Source organism: Thunnus maccoyii, chromosome 2 (genome assembly GCF_910596095.1).
Source record: "Thunnus maccoyii chromosome 2, fThuMac1.1, whole genome shotgun sequence".
Lineage (NCBI taxonomy): Eukaryota > Metazoa > Chordata > Actinopteri > Scombriformes > Scombridae > Thunnus > Thunnus maccoyii.
The window spans coordinates 19,579,098-19,604,489 of NC_056534.1; the positions used below are offsets into that span (position 1 = coordinate 19,579,098).

The following is a 25,392-nucleotide window of genomic DNA, read 5'->3' on the forward strand; positions in this document are numbered from 1 at the left end:
TGTTTCAAGTGTTTCTACATACTTTCCAATAAGGCAAAAGAAACTGAATCATTTTAAAACAATTATTGTATCTTATAGTTTACAAAACAATCTCACAACAAAGTCCATTAAGTGGCTGTTCTGGACCTTTCGATCATACCACATGATCTTTCTCAGGAGATGAAGAGGCCCAGTTGTCATGGAAATGTTGATGTTCAAATATCTTTTTTTTTTTGGAGCACTTTAAAGACTTCATTGAGCACGTTTCCCTTAATGTTTATGCTTTCAATCCTGTGTGTGCTTTGTCCTTGGGGGCCACCGTACTTACTATATAACAAAGCTACTATTGGGAGTCATTTGCCAACTGTACAGTGAGTAATGTGGCACAACACATCACTGAATAATGATGTGACAGACTGCAGAGCCAGAATCCAGAGCAACATTTAGGAAAATAGTTCAGAGAGTTAAAAATGTCCATGTGTTCAAATAAATTGAAATGCTCAAGTGTTTTATATATAACTCTTATTCATTTATTATTCTTTGTAATTGTACTTACCATTTATTTTGAGGGTTTATGTGCTTGGGACACACTGTTTGGTACGAGAACACACAATATACACATTGATACACATACAAGATGTAAAAAAATGTCCATGTGTTGAGAATCCAGCTTGCCAATTGATATAAACATGACAACGGTGTGCTGCATGTAGTGTGTCTGAATACAGGTGTTGAATATCATCCCCAGGAAACACTCTGGAAATGACTCCCGTGAGCATAATTCTCTGTTAGATCTCAACAGAAATCTGCCCAAATCAGAGCACGAATTAACCCGCTAGGAGGCCCTGGAGCAAAAATGAGCCATGGGCTCTTATCGAGCATAAGCCGTTTTGCCTGAAGTTTGTGATAATTTGATTATCCAAAAGTTCTAAAAGAATATGCAACGTGTAAGAATAATATCAAATGAAATATTGAAGATTTGTATGTGTTTTAGTGGTTCATATTTCCCCCCAAAATGTTGCAATTAATCAACATGCCCCAAAACAACTCACACATAGCCAACCATTGGTGTTCAGGGCACGATAGGGTCTGCCTTTGTCCAAATGGTAATCCAGCTTTGGCCCAGATATACGCATTGAAATTGTCCTGACTGCATTGACCAGACGGAGACAGTTACGTGTGACAAAATATTAAGATTTTTGCTGTGCATCTGTGATGAATATCATAATAATATCATAATAATAAGTTAAGATATAAACCTCAGAATTTACTAATAAATCCCCTGAAAAGAATTGACATGACACAAGTCTCCATAAGGTGATGAAAGGGCTAATGTTAATGAATGAGGGGCAGCGTTAGAACTCCATTAGTGGTAATTAAGCTGCCTGGTAAATGCAGATGTGCACACGTCTGTATAGCACTATGTCTACATCTGGATGACAAACACATGGAGCCAGACAGTCCAGCACTTTCCGTCTCCCTCTTGTTCCTGTCAGACGTGATGGACTAAGGTGCTGTTAAGACAACCAGACAAGGTCACTGGCATCATTTCTCAGCGCCACCGGGAGGCGTTTTGTCAGAGCTGGTTATGATTTAAAGCCTCCCCAGCAATAAATAACAGAGTGAATCAGCTGGCTACTGGCCGCTGTCCCGGGGTTAAAGTATCTGTAAAATGTGAGCATTCCTCTTGCTCACACACTTTTTCTACTCTCTGAATGCTTCAACTCACTCCTGTGTTTCTGGCTCAGGCTGCAGCTTTTTAAAGTTAGAACATCCACACTTAAGAATAATGAGTTCATATTAACCTTCAGGCTCAAAACTGTTCAGAATATTAATTCAGCAGCAAAACCTGCATAAACCCTACAGAAACCTCTGACCTGCAAAGGCCGCTGCCAGAGCTGCACTTATAAACATACACTGCATTTATTGTGATACGCTTTTGTGACGAATGGAAACTGTCTGCAAAACTGTCTGTAGCATAAACATGATTTAGTTGTTATTGTTAAGCTGTTGTGCGTTCGTATTTTACATAGGGAAAAACAGACAAAAAGTATTAAATCACATCTTGACTTTAATGTATAAAAGACCAATAACAGCATATTACAGCAGCATATATTGTACATACATAATTTATACAGTAAAAGAGGAGGTGTAACATTGTGGTAGAAAAAAAGAGGAGATGAGCAGCTGCACCATTTCTCACCGACTGTCACTTTTATTACGACTCTTCTTCATCTCAATTCATGGTACAAAAACAAACAGACAATAACACATGGTGTATTGAGTGGGCATTGTATAATATACAGCATAATGCAATTAAACTACATACAGATTTTATATTTATTTATGTACATAATATACACCAATATATAATTTGATTTGGAATGTGTCTTTTTCTTTTAATTTTAATCTCTGACTGAAATCAAACTCTCCGAATATGTCGACATAGTGGAGGTGACACACTTCTTTTTGCTCTGATCTAAAGAGAATTCTGCTCAAAATAAACAGCAAGAAGGTTTGAAGGGGAAGAAAATAGAATAATGCAGCAGTGCATTAGGCCTGAATAAACATCAGCTCAGCTGTGGGGAATTGCTCGGCTGCCCGTCTCTGCTTTTTACATGTCATGCCGGCAAATTTGGGAGGCTTTTCAATCTTCGCCGGCTCCTGGGGCACTTGGTTTTCAGCTGTGTGGTTAAGTGTGTCGTTTTATAAGTGTGTGTGTGTGTGTGTGTGTATGCTGTATGTCCATGTGTGTTTGTGATGTGCATCCTGGGGGCTACATTAGCTCTAGATCTGTCAGTTCAGACAGGATGCCTGCTTTGCCTCTCACTGTCAGGAGTTTGCTTTTTGTACACACGCGCACACACACCAGACCAGAAGAGCAGATCCAAGCAACCAGGGGGAAAACACAATTACGCATACAACGTAAAATGGTTGTGGCACATGTCAGTGTTGAACCTGCAGTCTGCGTCTTCGCGTTCTCAAGGTTTCTTGGCATGTGAGTGTACTTAAACGAGCCGGCAAATATGGACACATGAGGTTATTTCACTGGATTCATTTTCCCCTCATGTCTGTCTGATACTTTGTCTGCAGCAGCATCAAATCTAATAACGCTTTGAACTCGACATCAAACAAAACGTCGGCACCGGCTGAATCGTTATTAAATTCATGGTCTCATTATATGGTCTGTTGTTCATTTTGTCTGGGTATCCGATTGTGCTCTCAAACGTGGTAGTGCATGTATTTCTGTGTGTGTGTGTATGTGTGTGTGTGTGTGTGCGGTGATGAAATGGGAAAATGGGGATGAAGAGAAAGCAGCAGGGAATTGAAGATGTGGAGAGGGGAAGGGAAGAGGGGGGAAGATTCTCATTTGAGATAAAAATATACTCCTTGCAATTTCTGAACACCCAAACACATGAACACACACACACATACACACACACACAAAAGATGCATCTATAGTGGAGAAAAAGATGGTAGTCGGCAGACAGAAAAGCTCAACTGGCCCTGCAGAAAACCGAGCCTGTAAATAGCTGACCTTGTGCTCCGAGGGAAATTGAAAACAAAGTTAACAAAATTTCCCAACAGGGGTCAACAAAGGGCCACAGTGTTGTTATTGTTATTATTATAGTCATTACTCAGGCTACCCAGTAAAAAGTGCTTAATAGTTCTCTACCATGTGAAACATTGTACAATCACAAAGTTAAAAAAAAAAGAAAAAGTTGAATAATTTGCTATTGTAGCTTTTTAAAAAAGCTAAAACTGAACATGAGCTGAACAATAAATCGCGTTTCACTGTACACTGTATCCTTCAGATGTGGGCTGATGCAACGTGGAAGACATACACAAAGAAAAATCAGATAAAACATGATGATATGCTTTTGACTGAGAACAGTAAAGAGGTTTGCAGTTCCTTACAGTATAGCTGTTCATAAAGTTGTGCTGATTATGTCAAAAGTCTTTTTTTCATCTGTCAGTGGGCAAGAGAGAAAAAGAATAGGACTTGCCAACTGCAGCATAAAATAATGGGGAATATATTGCTATTAAAATAGCATCAATACAGACGATCAGATGTTGTTAAGAAAAACTAGAGCGTAAAATGATGAGGCATCTCAACAGTGTTGACAATCTCTCTCTGTCTCTCTCACCTTTTCTGTCAGCAGAAATAGAAGCAGAGAGCAGTCATGTAGCTTTATATGTGTGTGTGTGTGTTCGTGTGAGAGAGATAAAATAAAAGGCAAGAAAAAAATCTGCCAGACAGCTGTTCTGTCATGCTCAAATAAACATTGCAGATTCTTCTTCATCATGGCTGTCGGTGGCAGTTCACTTTGGCGGAAGTTATCAGGATGTACAAATGTGAAAAACCTTATCAGATGCTTGACACCTGATACCTTATCCCTAACCTCACCCCCCAAACATTGAAATGAATGACTGGCAGTCTTTAAGGAGAGTCAAATTTGACTTTGCTGAAGTGTAAAAACCTGAAGTGCGATCAGTAATCAGTCTCTCCGTTTCAAGTGTTTGGTCGCACGCTGGCAGGCAGGCGGGAGACAAAGAGAAGGGTCTCCGAGCCTCATCAAAATGTCGGTGTTTGTGTTTTCACAGTCTGACGGCCACCACACAGGCTCCTGCTCTGCCCAGACACAGAGGTGCCACCTGGAGAGCAAACAGAGAAAACACAAGAATCACAATCACAGCTGGATATTAACGGATGCAGCTTAACGGATGCAGCTTGGATTATGTAGAACGATAAATCACTGCAGTAACGTGAAATCATGTCAGTTTCACCATTTTCTGATATTTTATAGAACAAACAATTAATTAATGAATCGAGTTGACCGCAAGTGTCTATACTAAAACACTAAAATTGATTATATGTGATCTTATTCAGCTGACAACTTTGTGAATCCATCCACAAGCACTTCTACATGTTTTTTCAACATTTAAAAACAAATAGGTAAAGTTTGTAGCCACTGCTTCCACACAGGCAGTCCGAGCTGTCTATCAGTCACCTTATTTTAAACATAAACTTACCATCCATGTTATCTGTCTCAGAGATTTACGGATTGACAGGTTTGTGCTAAAGTGAATAGTGAAGCTACTGCAGTTAGGAGAAGACAGGCAACACATTCACTGTTTTGTTTGTTTCAGTGTCTGACAATGAACAGAGGACACATTTAATGGTCTCAACATGTTCCCTAACATCTCAGTTTGTCCTCCTCCCTCTGTGTCAGTTTGAATGTTCTCTGTATCCGCCCACCTCTTGTTCTCAGCATGGTGCATGTCTCTAAAATGGCAGATTTCCAGCAACTTTGGTAAGAAATCCTCTAAGGCTATGCAGGAGATGAGGTATAAACTGAAGCGTGATAGAAACTCCTGCTGGATGGGATTGTTCAACTTTGAAATATTCGCCTTTATCTCCTACTGCTGCTGTGGCGGCAAGGACAATATTAGCATGAGGAAAACACACATTTACATAACAATGAGAACATGCCAAGTTACATGGAAGAGGAGCTGGGAGAAGGTCAGACTGCATGATTCTGTGAAGTGTACAGACTCCCTCCTTCTAAATATGTATAAATAGCGTGTGTGTGTGTGTGTGTGTTTGGATGCGTACCTGTGTCCACTCATTTGTCTGAGGGTCATAAGCTTCCACAGTATTGAGATACACCTGCCCGTCATAACCGCCCACAGCATAGAGACGGTCACCAAGGAGACAAACACCAACGGCATCTCTGCTAATACTCATGGGGGCTACTGCTGTCCAAACATCTGTCTGAGGGTCATACCTGTACACACACACACACACACATACACAAAAGTGTATTAATAAGTTACATTTACTTTTTTCCACACCATAGTCCATAGTATTAAAGGGTAATATTCAAAAAGTTTCATATTTTGGTAAATACACTTTCCCCCTTTTTTCTGAGAATTAGATGAGAAGATCAATACTGTTGTCATATCTGTACTTATCTAATATCTTGGCAAGAAAGTGAAAAAGCATATTTCCCAAAATGTTGAACAAATTCTTTTGGGGGCCTCCAGATCCAGATGTAAAAATCCCACAAATGTTTCTGATAGACAACGTTACCTGACTCATAGTTTGAGCATTTCTTCAGCATGGACTGGCATGAAACTCTCCCGGTTAAACCATTAGTACAAAATACAAACAACTGTGTTATCTGGTTCTTTAATAAAAAGTTAAAGGTACAAGACAGTGTGCATAAACAATAGAACAGATTTTAATTTCTAGGTCACTTTTGAGTAAATTTGGCAACTATGGCAGCATTTTTTATTTACAAGTTTATTTGCATGTTGCTACCCCCTACCAACAGGTCTGAAAACATCACACAGACTGCACCAATGTTTTCTGGGGTCGCCTAAAATTTCTGTTTTATGTAACCTTTCTGATTCGAAAAACAATTTAATTGAATTCAGATTTTACATATACGGATTTTAAAACAGTCATCACATGAGAAACATGTCAAATATAATAAAAAATCCTATAAAAATGAGAGAAAAAGTACCAAAGCAAATGTTTTTATCAGAGTAAATTGGGCACTGCAAATTAGTAGCAGTATGTATGATTCATCTGACACGTCTCCTTTATAAACTAGCAACAAACACACACACACACAAACACAAATGAATGTAGACTCACCTCTCCACACAGTCACTTAGCCGAGAAGCCAGAGATGAGGCCGGAGCATCATGACCTCCGATGGCGTACAGGAAGCCGTGCCACGTGGCCACACCCACACCCCCGCGTCGTTTAGCCATCGGAGCACAAGCGCTCCACCTGTAGATGGAGGTCAGCAGGTTTTAACCATCAGAGAGAAAAAAATGAAGAAAAAAAAAGCAGACTTGCATATTTTCTCCGACATTAATGTCAAGCAAAAACAAAAACATTAATCAAGCTATGAGAAGGTGGTTTCAGCACTTCCAGCGGAGACTTTAATGAATGCAGTTGATAAACAGAAGTTGTTTGAATGTGGTCTATTCTAACGTCCTGAGAGGGTTAGCTGTCTCCTTTGATCTGTGGGTAAATAAGCACAGAGGCGCTTCACTAGAAAGAACAGCAGACAGATAATAAAGCAGGAGACGGCAATTAATTCTGGTCAAATGAAGTCCCCTGTCGCCGACCTGTTGGTGTGAGGGTCGAAACACTCCACTGAACGCAGGCAGGATGAGCCGTCACGACCTCCGACTGCATACAACCTGAGAAAGAAAGAAAGATAGTGTTATCCCTCTGGACACACACACACACACACACAAAACACCTGCCACACAAAGCTCTGCACACATTTCTCGATTCTGGAAGTCCCATTTCAATTTAGTGACACCAAAACAGATGGTACAAGGGGTGTGTGTACGTGTGTGAGTGTGTGCAGGATTTGGGGGACAATGTGAGGTGAACGAAATCAATCAACCAATGCTCTTGGGGCGTCACAACCCCGAGCCGTCATTCAATGTGTGTGTGTGTGTGCATCCGTGGATGTGGAGTTAGGAGGGCAAAGAAAGAAGTGCAACAGAACCAGTCGAGCAAGTAATGAGCTCCATCAGGCGAGGAGCCTAGAGAATACACAACACATACACGCACACTCTCAAACGCACGCAGCAACGCACACACACTCTACTGCTGGGTATGCTTAGCACAAATCAGTTGTTTCTGTATTAATTACCATCTATAAAGCCTTTCTCTGTAGCGTCTCTCTGAGGCACTGAATAATAAAAACAACGGCACAATATTGCGAGTCTAATAACTTCTCTTGCCGGCTGCTGAAGAATTCGGGGCAAGTGAGGATGTTCAAGCCTGGAACTTATCAAATCCTATCGATATGTGTATTTGTGCACATGACTGACTGTGTGTATGTGTTCTTATGTCCCTGACTGTGAGTATCGTCACTTTTTCCATACTGTTATATATATAGCAGCACAGCAACATACCTTCACTGTTTCCTTTATCCTCTAAACTCATGGACATGGTGGAGTTTTCAACATATTCTCTGATGTTTCTCACATGACAAGTTTGTATTTTCTCTCCTTTTAGGGCCTAGCGGATCAGATTTGTATTGTTTCAAGCAGTATAATTGTTATTCCAAACCACTAGCACTGGATTTTACTTAATTGACTATTTCTGTGACATACAGTGGTTATTATACACCACAGTGAGCTACAAATGTGGTTGCACAGCTCAGTGTCAGTAGTAAATGAATTTGGCAGACACTTTTGTGCAAAGCTACTTGCAATAAGTGCATACAGCATCCAACCCCCCCCCCCCCCCCAATATAATTAAAAGTGACTATGTATGAGCAAATATTGCATTTTAACGGGGATGTAGTGTTGATTTGTGAGGCAATATGTGAGCTCACTTACTTGCCATTGAGTACAGCTACTCCCACAGTGCTTCTGGGTGTTGCCATACTTGCAACAAAGCTCCACTGACGAGCTTGAGGGTCCCACCTGGTAGAAAGAGTATAAACAGCTTCTGAGTACTGAACATGCTAAAACATGTCTAACCTGAACTTTGCAGAAATGTTGCAACAAGTGATGAAATATACAAAGCAGTCACTGCATCTTCCAGCAGCAACAATGTAAACAGTCTTTGTTGTTCTGAATAATCCACAGAAATCACTGTCAACAGATTTCCTTGGAATTACATTCTTTCTTCAAGGACATTGTCACTTCATTTTTCAGTGCTGTGAACACCAGAAACAAACAACAAACTTCCTTTGTGTTTGGGTAAAGGCCAAAATCTCAGAGGTGGATCTCTGAAAACTCTCTGCATGGCCGGCTGCCACTAAATTAAAGAATAAAACAACTGCTACCGCTCAGCCAGCTGTGTGAAGAATTCCCCCACCTTTCTACTGTGCTGAGGTAGCTCCAGCCATCGTGTCCTCCTACTGCGTACATAGGCCCCTCTAGGACAGCCACACCTGCGATACACAACCACATATGCACGATTAAATCATGGCAACTCACCAAAACATTATCGGCTCGGACAAGCTCATACAACCACACGCGTTAAGGACAAGGTGTGAGTGTGTGAGTTTTTATTGTGTGTGCAACCACACCAAGGGTTGTGCACCATGCAGAGTTAGCAGCGTGTTGACACCTCCGGACTCAAGGGATTTATCTGCCAGAACATCTGTGCCGCCAGATGTGTGTTTGAATCCCCACCTCCCTTTTTACACACATGCACACATTTATAAAAACAATGAAGCACCAGCACAGCACTGCTTATCAAATTTTGTCATTGTAATGGTGATGGCTTGCACAGTAAGTGGAGAGACTGTCCTTCAAACAAAACATCCGGGTTAAATCCACTCTGCTGAAGTGTCCTTGAGCATAATATTGAATCACTTACTGCAGAGATGCTGTTCTGCAGCGGAAACTGACCTTTGACTTTACTGCGATAGGAAAGGAAAAGATAATTTTCCAGCAGGGATCAATATATATCACAAAAATTTAAATATCAGTAGTATTTTCTTTACAACTGCACTTGTTTAATGCCACACTTAAAATTCAAATATCTAATATCAATCCTCTGAAAAAGTTTCTGTATTGGCACTCAAGATGAATTAAAATAAAGTTTGGACTGACCTTTACAGTTCGTGTAAATCATGTTTGCGTTCAAAATACAGGGCTCACCTAAGCCATGCCTGTGTGTGGACATGGGTGGCATGACGCTCCAAGTCTTGCTGTGTGGGTTGTAACACTCCACAGTGTTGAGGGTCTTGAGTCCATCTCGGCCTCCCACCACATAGAGACGGCTGTCGAGGACGGCTACGCCAAACTGGAGTCTCCGTCCGCTCATGGTGGCCACCTGCCTCCATGTGTCCTGACGCAGACAGTACTGCTCGATACTGGTGGCACCTAGAGAAAACACAGAACACGTGAAAGTACAACTGTGTGTCTTGGAGTGTGAGGGGATGTATGCTGATCTCTGATTTTGTGCTTATGCATGGAGTAAGAGCACTGAGTTACATTCTGCTCCAGTAGTTTTTTCTGTTTTTTATCTGTACCTTCACACACGTTCACATGTTCTATATTTTCATTTATGGTAACAGCTCTGGTGAAAACAGCAAAATCAACAATGTGTTTGTCCATGTCACAATACTTTCTGACTGTCGATGGCTCTCAGCTGCATGCCAATTTGTTCCTACTGAAGATGTGAATCTTTGATAACGAGTTACAAATAAATAGTTTCCTTTTTAAAAAAGGCTACATGATTTCTTAAAACAGCTCAGCACTGCAGTTTTTAGCAAACATTACAGAAACAGGAGTAAATAGTACATTTTTTACTGCCTACTTTCAGCAGTGAATTTGGTGCACTAGTGAGTATTTACGGCAGCATGACTGTGTATTTGGGATTGATTCAAAATAAACTACAGAGCTCAGTGCAACGGTTTGGCTCATTTATGTGGCACAAAGGAACAAGTTATTTCTAGCTTTGGTTTCACAGACGACACTTTTCAGTAGGATCAACTAATTCAGTCAGTTTTGGTGTTTTCATCAGATTTGAAAAAAAAAAAGAACAACAATATCACCTGCTATAAACAACAATAACAAAAATTAAGAAAATGTGAGATGAGATTTTTACCCATATATTTATAGGTTACTAAATCATAAGTAGAAGAAAAATCTGTGAATTTGAGTTTGTTTAATGATGCAATATTCTTACATAATATATGTTAAAGAGTTTTTCTAGTTGTGTGTGGGTCCGTGCAAGTGACTGTGCTACCTTTCGTGGCGTCCATGCCGCCCACAGCAAACATTGCCCCTACGGTGGCCTTGCGTGGCCGGGTGCGCGGGCTCTGAAGCAGGGGCCGGCGCTGGGGCAAGAGGTGATATTTCATCCCCTCCATCAGCAGCCGCTGACACTCCACACTGTCCCGGAGAAGAGCGTTGGTCTCCAGATCTGCCAAGAACTACACACACACGCATTGATAAACACACAGGGACATGTGACAACTGCTATCAACGATCAGATGACACAAATGCAGGGTGTGTGTGTCTGTAATGTGTGTATAGGTCAGAGTGGGTTACGATGTTATCACTGATTGCAGAGGTCTTAGGGGCGAAAGAAATCTGTTCTCTCATTGATTGAGAGATTAGATCAGACCAGCAGTCATTAGTGCTCACACACACACACACACACACACACACACACACACACACACACACACACACACACACTCACACACACAGCCAGGGGCTGCAGCATGAGGCACTTCAATCCACCAGTCTGTTCCTTAAAATACATCCACAGGAAATTGCTGCCTGTGAGAGAAGCAGGGTGGTGAGAAGAAAGTTTTCCCTGAAGGCAAGAAGTACGTGATTTACATTTAGATAGGTGTGTGTTTGTGTGTGTTTGCGTACGTGTGTGTGTGTGTTAATAGATGGAAAGTCATTTGAAGTTTCTAGGCTGTGCGTGTGTGCCTGCATGTATGTATGTGTGTGTTGGCTCTGAAGTCAGTGGGAACACTGCTAAGATTCAATCATAGAGAACAAGTGTAATAGATGATATATGATAAAAGACACGCTAAATTATTTTTCCCACTGTGCTTTCCTCTGTATTTCCCACCACCAGAAAAAGAAAGATTCGGCCCAAATAATTCAACTTGGTCACTGAATATAAAATCAATTTTCTCAGCCTGACGTGGAGAGTGTAAAGCAAGCATGGTAAATGGATAAGCAGCTTACACGCCAGGGTGAACCCAGACTTCCATTGCATACAATCACTGAGGGACAAATTAGGGTGAACCCTATTTCGGCACTCATTTGTGTATGTGTGTGAACGGGAAGGACAGAGATAGGAAAAAAAAACGTGTTTGTCCTCTCCTGTGCTATTTGTCCATCACGCTGTGAAGGATTGAATGTGGAGGGCGAGATAAGACACAATCCTGTGGGCGTCCCACCGTCCCCTCTCTGTCCTCTCTTTTCCGCACAGTGGGCAGCGAGAAAGTTGTGCTCCCCTCTCTGTTCAAGCTCATACTTAAACAGGAGAGACAGCGTGGACTCCTCCCAGCTTGTATGCATATTTTTCATGTTTACTCCCATCTTATTTCTCTTGCAAAGCATGCTGCAACCAACACCTACCCTTCTCCATCTTGAATTTTTATGTACATCCTGCCTTTGCACCATCACACACATAAACACACTGGAACTGAAACGATTAGTCTAGTTACAGTAATCGACAGAAAAATTGAAAAATAAATCGTTATTTTTCAAGTAAAAATGCTAAAAATTCCCTGCTTCCAGCTTCTCACATGTGAAGCTTTTCTGTTGTTGTTTGTCTTCCATATTAGGAAAGTTAATATCTTTTGATTTTGGACAGTTTTTTCAGACAGTAAAGCAAAGGAGTAAGACATTACATTAGGCTAATGGGTTTTGATTTTCTAAAATTTTACAGCGCAAACAATAAACTTTAAAAATAGTTAGCAAAATTTTAATTGGCAGATTGCTCAACAGTGAAAATAATTGTTAGCCCTAAAACTAGAGCTACAATGATTAGTCGATTAATTAACTACTATTACTACAACTACACCAACTATTTTGATCATCAATTAATTGTTGTAGACTGTTGGTCGGGACAAAAGAAGACATTTTGGGCTTTGGGAAACAGTAATCATCATTTTTCACAATTTTCTAACATTTTATAGACCAAATGACTAAGCAATTAATCAAGAAAATAATCGACAGATTAATCAATAAAGAAAATAATCATTAGTTGCAGCTTTTCTTTTGCTGCTACTGTACCAACACCGACCCTCTCCATCTTTTTATGAACATCCTGCCTTTGCATCATTTCCACTACACACACAAACACACCAGAACTAAAGCAATTCAAATCAATGAATCATTTCAATTCTTTTTCAAGCAAAAATGCCAAAAATTAACTGCTTCCAGCTTCTCAAATGTGAAGCTTTTATTTGTCTTCTGTATCAGAAAACTGAATATCTTTTGGTTTTTGACTGTTTTTGAGACAGTAAAGCATAAAAGCAATTAAGAAATCCCATTAGACTGTGGAAAATTCTAATGCTGGTAATGGCATTTTCTAATATTTTCTAACATTTTGTAGGAGCAAATGATAAATCATCAGCAAAATTAAAATCGCCAGACTAAATCGATAACTGAAATAATTGTTAGCGGACACACACACACACTGCTCTGTAAATCTCTTTGGTGCACATTGTCCGATTTCTGTCCAACAGATGCTTATCTGACTCAGATTAAACCAAGTGTGTGTGTGTTTGTGTGTGTGTGACAGTGGTAATGGGGAGCAGGGATTAAAGGTATTAATCTGGTGCGCTGATATCCTTTTGATGATTAATTGCACGGTGGCCTAGATAGAGAGCTGACTAATTGGTTGATGAGTATCGATCTGTTGTCTGTGTGAGGTTTATTTCTCGTTTCATTGGCATTTCACAGCTCATGAAGTTGCTGAATGTTAATCCATTTATCAGTTTAGCACGGTGATGATGGTGGCGGTGGCGGGCTTGCACATGATCCATCGTTAAAGGTTGAATCAAGCCTCAGCTCTGTATCTCTCTTGCTGTCTGTCTCTGCTCCATTGCTTTTCACTGTTCCTTCTCTGCCATCCATCTTCTCCACTGATTACACGTTACAGCTACTTGTGATTTCAGCTGACCAGGGCAAAACCATATATCTGAGGTGTTCATACTGTGTACCGCACTAGTGCAAAAACTGGGAGATGTATAGATGCAGGCAGAGAAGATGGGGAGAGGGAGGGCGCACAGCGGGAGTTTTATCTCTACAGTTTCTTTATATATAGCGAAGGAAATAACTGATGAGGGAGATGAAGAGAACAGATAATTTAGCTGCGGTTAAGAGAGATATCACAGTTAATTAAGGTTTAAAATGTGTGTGTGAGTGTGTGTGTGTTTGTACATCCAAAGCCCTAGGCAGTAACTGAGGTTCTGCCCAGCATATAAATGTCTCAGCATCACATTACCACTCAGATACCCTGCTAAAGTAGCTAGGAAGGAGAAAGAGAGAGAGAGAGAGAGAGAGAGAGCGATAGAACAAGCACAGCAAACACAAGCACGCGCCTGGCAGGGTAATAGTTGTGATACGAACAGTCTCTCTAATTGCCCAAGTGGATAGTGAGACAGAGTGAGAGACAGAAAGACAGACTGAAGCAGTAGGAGGTAGAGAGAAGGAGCGGGAGGGAGAGAGAGCACAAATTTGGCACAAACTCTTACTATGCTACGAGAGATATGAAGACAATGAACAACCACAGTACAGTTTACTGAATGTGGTGAAAAGATTAAAGGGGAACACCACTGATTTCACACATCAAAGCCTGCTTACAGGTCTTGAGGAGTACTACTGCAGAGGTGAAAAAAAAGGCATCGTCTGTTGAGGCTGAAGACTACAAATATAAAATCTGGGGGTGTGGAGAAGAAGAAGAAGAAGTCAGGTTAGCAGACCGCTTTTACTCTTTTAGATGGGAAGTTCTAGCGTTAAAATGTGTTAATTGTTGGGCTGCAACTAATGATTGTTGTCATTATTGGTTAATGTGTCTATTATTTTCTCCATTAATCAATTCGTTTGATATATAAAACATCAGAAAACAGTGAAAAATGACCACCATAATATCCTAGAACACAAGATGGCGTCATTGAATGTCTTGTTTTGCACAACAAACAGACCAAAACCCGAACATATTCAATTTAATATCATGTAAGACCATGAAAAGCAGCACATTCTCATATCAAAGAACCTGGAACCATCAAATCTTTGGCATTTTTTGCTTAAAAAATTACCTGAAAGATTAACTGATTTTCAAAATAGTTCGATTAATCAACTAAGTGTTGCAGCTCTAGTTGATTGACGCTGCTATTTGTTTGTTAATGAATGTAATCTTCATATTTTCACCTTTTACTTCTTGGCAACATATGTACTTATTATCCATTTGACTGATTCAAGAGCGAGAGAAAGATGATAAAGAGACAAAGGGAAACAGAGAGACAGGAAGCTGATAATGTGGCAACAGATATAAAACAGTTTCACAGGATATTAAATCCAGCAATAATTAAAGTACGATATGCAACAGAGCTCCCACCTGCGGCTGTAGCAGTGGCAGTCGGATGTGACCCAGCAGCAAGGGAAGGTGGCGTTGCCGGGTGCTGGCGTCATGACGGACCCAAGTTAGCAAAGAGGTTACCACGGTTTCCTCGTCGGGCACGTTAATGTCATCAGAAGTGAGAAGTCTCTCCATCTCCTCCACTGGGAGCAGCAGGAACTCCTGGCCTCCTACCACCTCCAGGAAGTGTTCCTGGTAGACAGAGAGAAGGGAGTAAAACTGAGCAGCTGTAGGAGTAAAGAGGAAAAGATTTGTTTCAAAAGAGTATGGATGAATGAATCATGAACTGCTGAATAAAGAGGGGGGTGAGAGAATAAAAAAAAAAACAATAGGAGGATTTGAGTAAAGGGAGAAAACGGATCAAAAGGTTGGAAGGAGAGAGACAAAAGGAAGGAAAGGAGGGCTTGAGAAAGGTCAGTGGAAGATGGATGAGCAGAGCTGGAAAAAAGGGTCTGGATAAGAAAAGGTTGGAATAAGTCAGTCGTATCGAAAAAGAATGTGAATACAGATGGAGGTAGAAATGAGAACTAGATACTTTAACACACAGGCCGGAACACAAACACCACTCGGAAATGTATCCTCAGTATGCACTGTTGTGTCAACTGTGACAGTGGTCAAGGTGATGACACGCTGTGATGGTTGCTGTTTCTATATAATGACTGTACAGGGTGCCATTACCATTATAGACATAATTTGTTTCTGGTGGAAAGATTAGAAAAAGCAAGGAAACCCTGATTCCCATATAAATAAAACATTTACAATAAAAAAAGCATTTCTCTACAAAGTCAATCTATTGTATAGCTCTTACACATTGGCTATAATAATCCTGTGAGCTGTATATGTGTGTGAGTGAATTACAGACACAGGCAGACAGTTAAACCCAGATGAAGTCACCCCTATGACATAATTACCCCAGATTAAAGTTGAACAATAATCCACTTACGGAGAGAAAGAAAGAGAGAAACAGTGACGCTGACAGAGACAGACACAGAGGGAGGCAGAGTGGGGGGGAAAAAAAGGCATGTAAAGACAGGAGAAAACAAGAAAAGAAAAAAAAGAACGATCAAATGGATGAAGAAGCTATTTCACAGTCACCATAGCAACGCTGTGAAGAAAACAGCCATTGTGGTGATAATGGTGTGTGGTGTGTGTTGTGAATGAGGAACCGATTTGTTACCAAGAATAACATCAAGACTGGAAAATGACCACAGTGGGGAATATGCGGTAGAGAGAGAGGTGGATTGTTGGGAAAGGTGAAAGCATTAAATATGTTTTTCCATGTGATTCTTGAGATTTAACATCTAGTTGTCCTGTTCAATCTACACAATAATTTTCAGGTCTATATTTTCCCAAGGTCGTCCTTTCATTCATTTTCTTGTGTTGGCTCTACAATCGCTGGAGGTACGGAGATGAAGCGGCAGTGCACCCACCATGGTGTAGGCGTGAGCGGCCGTCTGCAGGTCATGGCAGCCCTGAGCGTCGGCGTAGGAGCGGATGCCGAGACAGTTGGAGGGGTGGAGCTGCTTCATGAGGAAGGAACAGCAGGCCTGAACTACAGACGACAACTGCAGCAGACAAGAGGCCGACAGGAGAGACTCAATAGTGTCCTCCCTCAACTCGAGACGGCCTGGAGGACAGATTGTGTGTAGAAGCAGGAAGACAGAGGCAAAGAAAGACAAGATATCACAAAAGGGCTGTGTTTTAAAACGAGTCTGAGATTTATTATTTAAGAGATTTGAGATCAAGAGTAACATGCCCATCAACACGAGCAAAAGCTCACGAAAACTAATACATTTTTCATAGAACCGAGACCCAGAATGAAACCGTTTACCATGGAAAATGTGATGGCTGCTTGAGATAACTTACTAGAGATGTTAGCTGTTAGAAGCAGATCAGATTTTCAACCCACAATCCCAAACGAAAAACCTACCCAAGTTGTGACCTATATGGATTCAGTAATGTATACAGATTAGTCATTACATTTAATTTGCCCACTACTAAAATTAAAGCTCACACTGCGATTTGTGTACAGTGCCTTTCCCCAACATCAATAGCACTGAGGCAAAAATGTATGTATGTACACTCAGCTACATGGGCTTTATATTGGAATTTAGACTGTGCACTTTTAACAATAACAGAGTCACTGTTATGTTCACAGGCAGCCTTAAACATATCTTCCTTTAAAGGATAAGGCTGGCATTATTTTTTCTTTTTTTTTCCTAAAACCAACGATGTGTCAGTTTATCTGTCTCTTAGTACTTCTTGACTTCCCTACTATGTCTGCAGCAGTAAGCCCAAAGTCAATTTGTTCCACCTGAAAACTTTAATCTTTAAAAATGGACTAAATAGATTCATTTTTGGAAAAAAAATGTCTCAGTAATTTCTTAAAATGGTTGGGCACTGTAGTTTTTAGCAAATTTTAGTCAAACAAGAGTAATTGTGTATTTGTTGGGGGCTCAAATCCTAACCACTAACCCTCAGCTGCTGATTAATACACATTTGGTGCCATAAGTGAGGATTTACGGCAGCACTATAGTATCATTCTCCATCACAACCGGGTGGGTCACAAGCACAGGTTCAGCTCAATCTCCGATTGATCTCAGAACTCACCAGAAACTGTTTTTTTGTTTTTTTCTATTATGTATTTTCGCTTCAGCCTCTCTCCCTTAGCCTTTCATCTTGTATGAAGAAGATTCAAGCCAAGGTACAAGCTAAAATATTTTTCTCAGGTTGAAACATTTTCAACTTGTACAGATGTGTCTTTGTGTTAAGTTTGCGCTGCCTCGGCCAAATTTGTGTCAATTGTGTCTTTCCATTTACTGTGTATGCAACTGTGCCACCTCTAAAATTAATCTTGTATGATAATAAACAGTATGAATCTCAGAGCCATGGTCAGTTGGTTGTGACTTCTGAAATACAATACATCTAACTGCACTGTTATACTTAAATACACTGTTAAATAATAATTTGACCGGTCTGATAACTATCAATTTATTCAATTCAATTCAAAATACTTTGTTCGTCCCTCAAGGGGCAATTTGAGGCAAGCGAGTTTGCAAACAAAAGCATACATACACTGGGAATTCTTCTAGAGGAAGAGAGGAGCAAGGCTCTGTGTACTGATCCTTTTCTAATAAAAAGAGATGAGTGTTTCTGTACCTGTGTAAGCATACTGCACCAGGACCCACAACGCGTCCGGGTCAACTCCCTCCATCTTCACCTCGTCCTGCTTGGCCTCCCGCACATCACTGGTGAACATGGCCGCAAAGTAGTCTGACACGGATGAGAGAACCAGTCTGTGAGGGGAGACAGTGTCAGGCATCAGTCAGAGAGGACGGACAGCTGTAATGGAAGCACGTGCAGTGCTTTGACCTTGCTGACAGGACAAGTCTGGACTGACAGGGAAAAGATGCAGAACAGATAGGGGAAAGGATGGCCTGGAAAAGATGACACGACATGAAAACATGCAACTCTATGATCCTGCAAATACATCACAGAGCAGATATAAATATGAGTCACATTAATGATTAATGACTTGTAGTTGATTTAAAAGCGGTCTGACAATCACTACTTCGGTGTGCAAATTCCTAAAAACTGCAAAGGGATGTTTTTTTTTTTGCCATTCAAGCCTTTATTACAGTGGATCGATGACAGGAAATGAGAGAGCAGGAGATGAATGAAAAATGTCCCCAGTCAGACTGAAACTAGGATTCACTGATGGAAAACAACAGTAGGAAAATAAATGAATTTGGTGTAATAGACTGATGTGTCCAATCGCAGACTTGTTGGTGACAACCAATATGTTATTAAACACTGTGTATTCTTAGTCCATGCTATGTGTGAAAGTCTACAACTGCATGACTGAAGGTCACAGCAGATATGTTTTCTACCATAACCTGCCAACTATCATCGCTAACTCTGTGTCTCTACCCCTAAGTCAGGCTCTGTAATGATAGCAACATGTTAGGGCTGCTTCAGTCCTTTGTTAGTGTCAACAAAGGATACAGTAATGCTGGTTGGTCAGAGCCCAGAACACTGTAGTCAAGGGCACTTTATTTCCTTAAAACTTATTTTATTGGTTTCATTGCATTTTTATCTTTTTATCATTTTTATTTCTCATGTCCATACGTCTCAAATTGTTTTACTGTTAACATTTGTTATGTCTTAGTGTCAGTTTCTCAAGTCATCTGTAAAGCATTTTGAAATGCACTAACTTGCACAAAAGGTGTGACACAAATAGCGGGGGTGGGGGGGAACTTAAGTGGGCGTATGAGGTTTTGAAGGTATTAGCTTGACTTCACAGAACAAATGTGACATACTATTTCAATAGTAGGAGAGCAGCCTACTGGAAACTAGTGTGGGCTAGGAAGTATAGCAAGTGTCAAAATTCAAGCTAAAGTAAGTAACCACAACAGACAAGTTAGACGAAACAGAGATCAGAATAACGTCATGTATAGTAAGTCTGTGGTTTTTAGAGCACACTGACATTTTTCCACTCATTTATACAAGAATCATTAAGGACACTGTCACTATCTGAAGCAGGCTTAATATAGTGGTATTCTCTGAAAAAGTCATGTTTTACAATGAGAGACAAAGGGCACGCTGCCTGAAGGTCAGTACTATACTGTAACTTCACTTATACACTCTACACAGTGTTTGTCTCCTTATTTCATACTGCATCTCTCCACAGATCATTGTTTCCTGGCTCCCCCCCCTGTGACACAAGTGTTTCTTTTTCTATTCCAGACACTTTTCATTCCTTTAGTTACTTTAGCTTTAGTTATTTGAAAAAATACTTTCTTTTTTTCTTTTTTTCTTTTTAAACACAGAATCCACACAAAACAATATAAAAGGAGACACAAACCCAGCCGGATCAAGTACTGCAACACACTACAAAAGACGTGCCAATCTGTGCAGTCAGATAGGAGATTATTTAATTTACATGCGTCAATAACAACAGTGGAGAAAGAGAGAGAGGGACATGTTTAATGGAAGGTCAACGTACAATTTAGAAGCAAGAGAGTTTGAGAAGAAAGACATATGGCATAATGGAGAGCAAGCCCAGAAGAAGGACAGAGAGGCATTGTCCTAAGGTCACTTATAAAAAGACAGTTAATTAATTCCCCACCGCAACAATCCATTACCCTTTCATGTCACCGTGAAGTTAAACACAGATACACACACACACACAAATGTGAAAGTAGTAAAAAAAAAAAAAAAAAAGTACCAAAAAGTAATGAGTATGGTCCTGTTATAAAAATGGCTGATGATGAATAAACTGATCATGATCAAGCTCATATTAGAGCTCTGTTTGATATCATATGAACAGATTTCCACCTGATGTGTGCATGTACATGAGTATAATCTCATTACTGAGTGTGACACTGGGACCTTGACAGATAGCCTCAAGCAGAGAAGAGTGTGTGTGTGGCGTGTGTGTATATGTGTGTATTTTACAAAGATATCAAAATAGACTATAGTCAGCAGGAAGTTGTTCTGCAAGTATTCCAGTCAGGTCTTATCTCTCTCTCTCTTTCTGACATACACAGACAGACACACACACACACACACACACACACACACACACACACACACACACACACACACACACACACACACACACACACACACACACACACACACACACACCATTTCCACTCCTTAATTTTTCATGTGGGTCTCTGTCTGACTTGCTTTGAGCGACACAGGCTATATACAGCACTGGGTTATTTACACACAAACACAAATGCGCCGCGCTGAAGACAGAGACATGGCAGGCAGTGTGTCATGCTGTAATGGAGAGAGCAGAGAGCAGACAAAATGCCAGACAGAAGAGAGGAGGAAACAGAAGAGTTGGACTCAGGAAAAAGGAGGCCAAGAGCTGGAAACTGAACACTGTGTCTGTTTGCGTTTGAGCGTGGATGTGCTGCTTAGTACAGAGATATAGCAGTGGAAAAACAGAGAGGGGGGAAAAAACAGCAGGAGGGGTGGTGAGAGAGGTCTACTCATCTATTATGACTTTTCTTTCCACACGCTCGAAAATAACGGCAAAGGAGAAGTACCTTTTTGTACGAAAACATGCACATAATGGGCCCCAGATGCATACCTATTGATCTCCCATTAAAAGTATAAAGAAGTTAAGCAGTGCAGGAATACTCACTAAAATAAGTAAACAGAGGGGCCAGTATAAAAATAGACTTGCAAGGTACTATGCAAGCGTACCACTATGCATTTGTATAGGGTGCAGCCTCAGAGACAAAAAGGTATAATTCTCCTCTACTTCTTTTAAACATACTGTAGGGCGAGCCTGAGGTTTGCTCAAAGTGTGCTGCTTGCAACAAGCTCCACAAGAAATATGTAGCTGTATACAGTACAAGTGGCCTCTTCAGCATGTATGGTGCATTTGTTTGTGTGTACATGTAAAGACAGAGAGAGATGGAGGGAAAGAGGGTATATGTTTTGTTCCCGGAAAAGCACTTTTATCCTACACGTACAATAAATCAATTGCAAAACAAAACAACCACTTTCCAATAAAGATGTCTTACACCCCCCCCCTTTGCTGGCACACACACAACTTCAGATGCCGACACACATTTTCACATACACCATTAGGATTCTCATACAGCAGGGTCTTTTGTTTGTCACCATCTGTGCCTGGGGGACTAAATCAAATGAGGCAGAAGAGGAAGGCAGTGAGAGAAAGGGAGTCTTTCTGATGGTGGAGGGCTTCTCTCTCATCCTTGTGCAGATGGACCCTGCTGCTGCACCGGTGGCCACTTGCCCAGAGAGCAGCAGCGACAGAGCAGGACAGAGGGGGGCTATGAGGTAGATGACAGACACGTGTATGTGTGTGTGTGTTGCATGAGTCAGAAGCTCAGTCGACTCCGTGTGATACAGAGAGACTACAAAAATAAAAAAGGGACTTTTATGTGTGTGACTGCGCTGTGAAGGATTCTGTCCAAACAGTATCCCGTGTAAGCAGTGTGTGTGTGTCATCATGTTTGTATCTTGTGTGTACATGCACGTGTTCAGAGGTTGTGGTTGATGACTCAGCACTGTATGCAAGTGTTAATGCTAATGCTTCTGCATGAGGACGTGTAAGAAAAAGCTGGATGTACATATTATGTGTCAAGGTACATATTATTAAGAATAAAAAAGGATAAAACAAGCTAACAAACGCTGTCCTCTGGTAGAAGCACTGAAGCCCAGGGCTCTTATGTTTTATTCCTCCAGTCTGAGCTGATGAGGTGTGTGATGAGCTGTGTGTGTGTGTGTGTGTGTGTGAGTTAGTGTGTGGATGTGTGTCGAAGATAAGCACCGAAGTATAGCTATGTGAATCATCAGCCATCATGGCTCCCAAACCGGCATTTAAGGGAAAACAAAAATAAATACATAAAATTGTCCTGGGATAGAGCTGTCCTGACCTGACCCGCCCCAGATCCACCCCAGCGACTCTTTGTCCTTGGAGCCCAACCAGAGATATAGCTATGTTATTATTTATTTATTATCTTTTTTCTTTCTTCCTCTGGTTAATACTGTCTCCCCCTAATGCTCTCTCTCCCACACAGAAAATTATTTTTCTGCCTTCATTTCTTAAAACGATGCAACAACCATTTTTTGATGATTACAGACATTAATTTTTCATTCTGTCACTTGAATTATTGAGTTGAATAATGGAGAAAATTAATTAACTACAATCTTTATAGACTTAACTAGCTTTTCTTTAGAGCTGCAACTAATGATTATTGTCATTATTGATTAATCTGCTGAGCATTTTCTTGCTTAATCGATTAATCATTTAGTCTATGAAATGTCAGATAATAGTAAAAAAAATGCCTGTTATAATTCCCTACAGCCCCATGAGATGCATTGAAATGTCTTGTTTTGTCCAATCTACCGATATTAAGTTTACTATCATGTAGAACACAAAAAAGCTTCAAATCCTCACGTTTGAGAGGCTGCAACCAGCAAATTTTTGGCATTTTTGTTTAAAAAAAAAAGACTAAAACAATTATTCAATTATCAAAATAGTTGCTGATTAATTTTCTGTCGATCAATTAATCAATTAATCGATTAATTGTTGCAGCTCTACTTTTCTCTGTTTTCTATCATTGTAAATTCAATATCTGTGGGTTTTGGACTGTTGGTCAGAAAAACATGCAATTTAAAAGACATCAACTTCGGGCTCAGGGAAATAGAGAATATGCAAATTTGTCACAATTTTTCAAATTGTTTTGGCCTGAACAGTCAATGGAAATAATCATTACTTGCAGCCCTAATCATGTATTCAACATCACAGTCTAATCTGCACATATGTGACATTTTTGTCTCTCTTTGCTCTTACCTGTGCGCAGGTATCCGCCTTTCTCCAGCCACCAGTGTGACATCACACAGCTGCCGGGTCCTCAAGTAGCCCTCCATCTTGCGGAAGGTGACGTCGGCATGGGACAGAGCGGTGAACATACACTCCTCAGGACACACACACGGCTCCATCGACACACATGAGGACAGTGTTGCGCTGCTGTTGGACGTCCTGGGCCCACACAGTGACAAGCACACAAAGATTCACACAAACACACGGACAAACAGACACAAAGAGAAGGAGACAGAAGCTTTGAGTGCATGTGTTGATGCTGATTCTCTTTTTGTTCAAGACAAAGAGACAGATGTGTGGAGAGAGCGAGCCAGCTGCTCTGTGTCTTCCACATGCCATCTTTTTCTTTCACGTATTCGCGCTCTCCTTCACTTTTCAACAGGGTTACAGTATGTCGCCAGAAGCAGACAAAAGCTATTTAATGGTCCAATTACTAGGGGTAAATGGCCAGATAAATTTAGCCCACTTAAAAGAGAAGCTGCCAATTAAATAGCTGTGGGAGCTGAGCCCGTAGGATACGCAGTAATTTACTCTGCTCCCTAACGGCACCCTCTTCCCTTATATCCATACCAACAATGTGAAATGAAGCAAGATTTTGGGCCAGGAAGGCTTCAACATACGCTGTTCTCTGGTAGAAGCGCTGAAGCCCAAGGCTCTTATGTTTTATTCTTCCAGTCTGAGCTGATGAGGTGTGTGATGAGCTGTGTGTGTGTGAGTTAGTGTGTGGATGTGTGTCGAAGATAAGCATCGAAGTATAGCTATGTGAATCATCAGCCATCATGGCTCCCAAACCGGCATTTAATTTATGAGAGCCAGAGCTGTACTTCCATTTTTAATTCAACAGCTGAGGTGGCAGGACTGGCCGTGCAGCACAAAGAGATAAGAAATGAACTGATACTTCTCATTTCACCTCTACAATTGCAGAGAAATTACGCCTGTTCAGGGATATGGAGGCATGTGTGTGTTTGTATCCAAAGCCCTGGCTGCCGTAAATCAAACGGTCCTAAATTGCAATTTTCCACATGTATATTCTAACAAGAGTAAACATAGAGAGAAAGCTAGACAGAGACACACAAACACATTCTGAGAAGGAATAAGAAATTGCTGTTTGTGTACACAACATGATTTGAAATGTTAAAATGTCGACAGGATTATCTAAAACGGGATTATAAATCATAAGTCTGTTCTCTTCCCAGGTCTTCATAATACAGAAAATGTTTAGTAGTTGCTGTGCGTCCTCTCGTCATATGTGTTTGCACTTTAGTTACTGAATATTGCATGTATGCATGTCTGTTCATCCTGAAAGAGGGATCCCTTCTTATCTTTTTGTTGTCTTGTTTAATGGTTTTTCTGTAGAGTTTTTCCTTATCCGATTTATAGATTTTAAAGCTGCTATAATCCCTAACCTCATATTTATTCTGCTTTAAATGTATGTCAAACATACAAAACACAATAATCAAAAAGAAAAGAAAAGAAAAGAAACAAAACCAAAAAAGAAAAGAAGAAACTAATGGTATACAGTTTGGTCATAATTAATATTTTTATATTAACAATGGATCTTGTGACAACTTGTATGATCACCTGATACTACAATTCCCCTCAGCTCTGTGGACCTTTATAGCATCTTTCAGGTTATTGTTTTGGTTCTGTGGCTTTAACTTTACTGCTTTGGTTCAATCTCACTGCTCCCATCAGCATCGTTTTTAGCTGCAGCAGGCAGTAAAAGCTCCAATGAAACAGAAGACAAAGTTAGAGACTAACTGGTGAACATAGTGGAGCATTTAGCAGCCGAGGAGCCAGATATTTCCCTAATAAGTTGGTGGAGACCAAAAACAGAGCTATGAGGAGAGTGAATACTGGACTTACATTCGGTAGGTAGACAGAAACATATCTGCTGGATTTGTAAATAGGCAACGGTTTGCTC

The 25,392-nt window shown here is 40.6% G+C and overlaps 1 protein-coding gene across 5 annotated transcripts in view; it reads right to left on the reverse strand.

The window, feature by feature from the left end:
- Window positions 1-2,044: 2,044 nt before the first annotated feature.
- The window catches only part of klhl5 (kelch-like family member 5), a 53,359-nt gene continuing 30,011 nt past the window's right edge, over window positions 2,045-25,392 (reverse strand). For 2 of the 5 annotated variants that reach the window (XM_042433275.1, XM_042433247.1), the window contains exons 3-15: window positions 23,439-23,627; window positions 18,254-18,390; window positions 16,525-16,721; window positions 15,074-15,286; window positions 10,727-10,913; window positions 9,634-9,858; window positions 9,350-9,392; window positions 8,843-8,918; window positions 8,363-8,445; window positions 7,126-7,200; window positions 6,644-6,781; window positions 5,597-5,768; window positions 2,045-4,635 (exon numbers count right to left, since the gene is read on the reverse strand). In XM_042433275.1, coding sequence (XP_042289209.1) covers window positions 4,579-4,635; window positions 5,597-5,768; window positions 6,644-6,781; window positions 7,126-7,200; window positions 8,363-8,445; window positions 8,843-8,918; window positions 9,350-9,392; window positions 9,634-9,858; window positions 10,727-10,913; window positions 15,074-15,286; window positions 16,525-16,721; window positions 18,254-18,390; window positions 23,439-23,627 — 1,792 coding nt within the window. In that variant the 3' untranslated portion in view covers window positions 2,045-4,578. Of the gene's footprint in view, window positions 4,636-5,596; window positions 5,769-6,643; window positions 6,782-7,125; window positions 7,201-8,358; window positions 8,446-8,842; window positions 8,919-9,349; window positions 9,393-9,633; window positions 9,859-10,726; window positions 10,914-15,073; window positions 15,287-16,524; window positions 16,722-18,253; window positions 18,391-23,438; window positions 23,628-25,392 lie in introns of those variants that run through there. The other 3 variants (XM_042433254.1, XM_042433264.1, XR_006099914.1) reach the window with 3 other exon arrangements.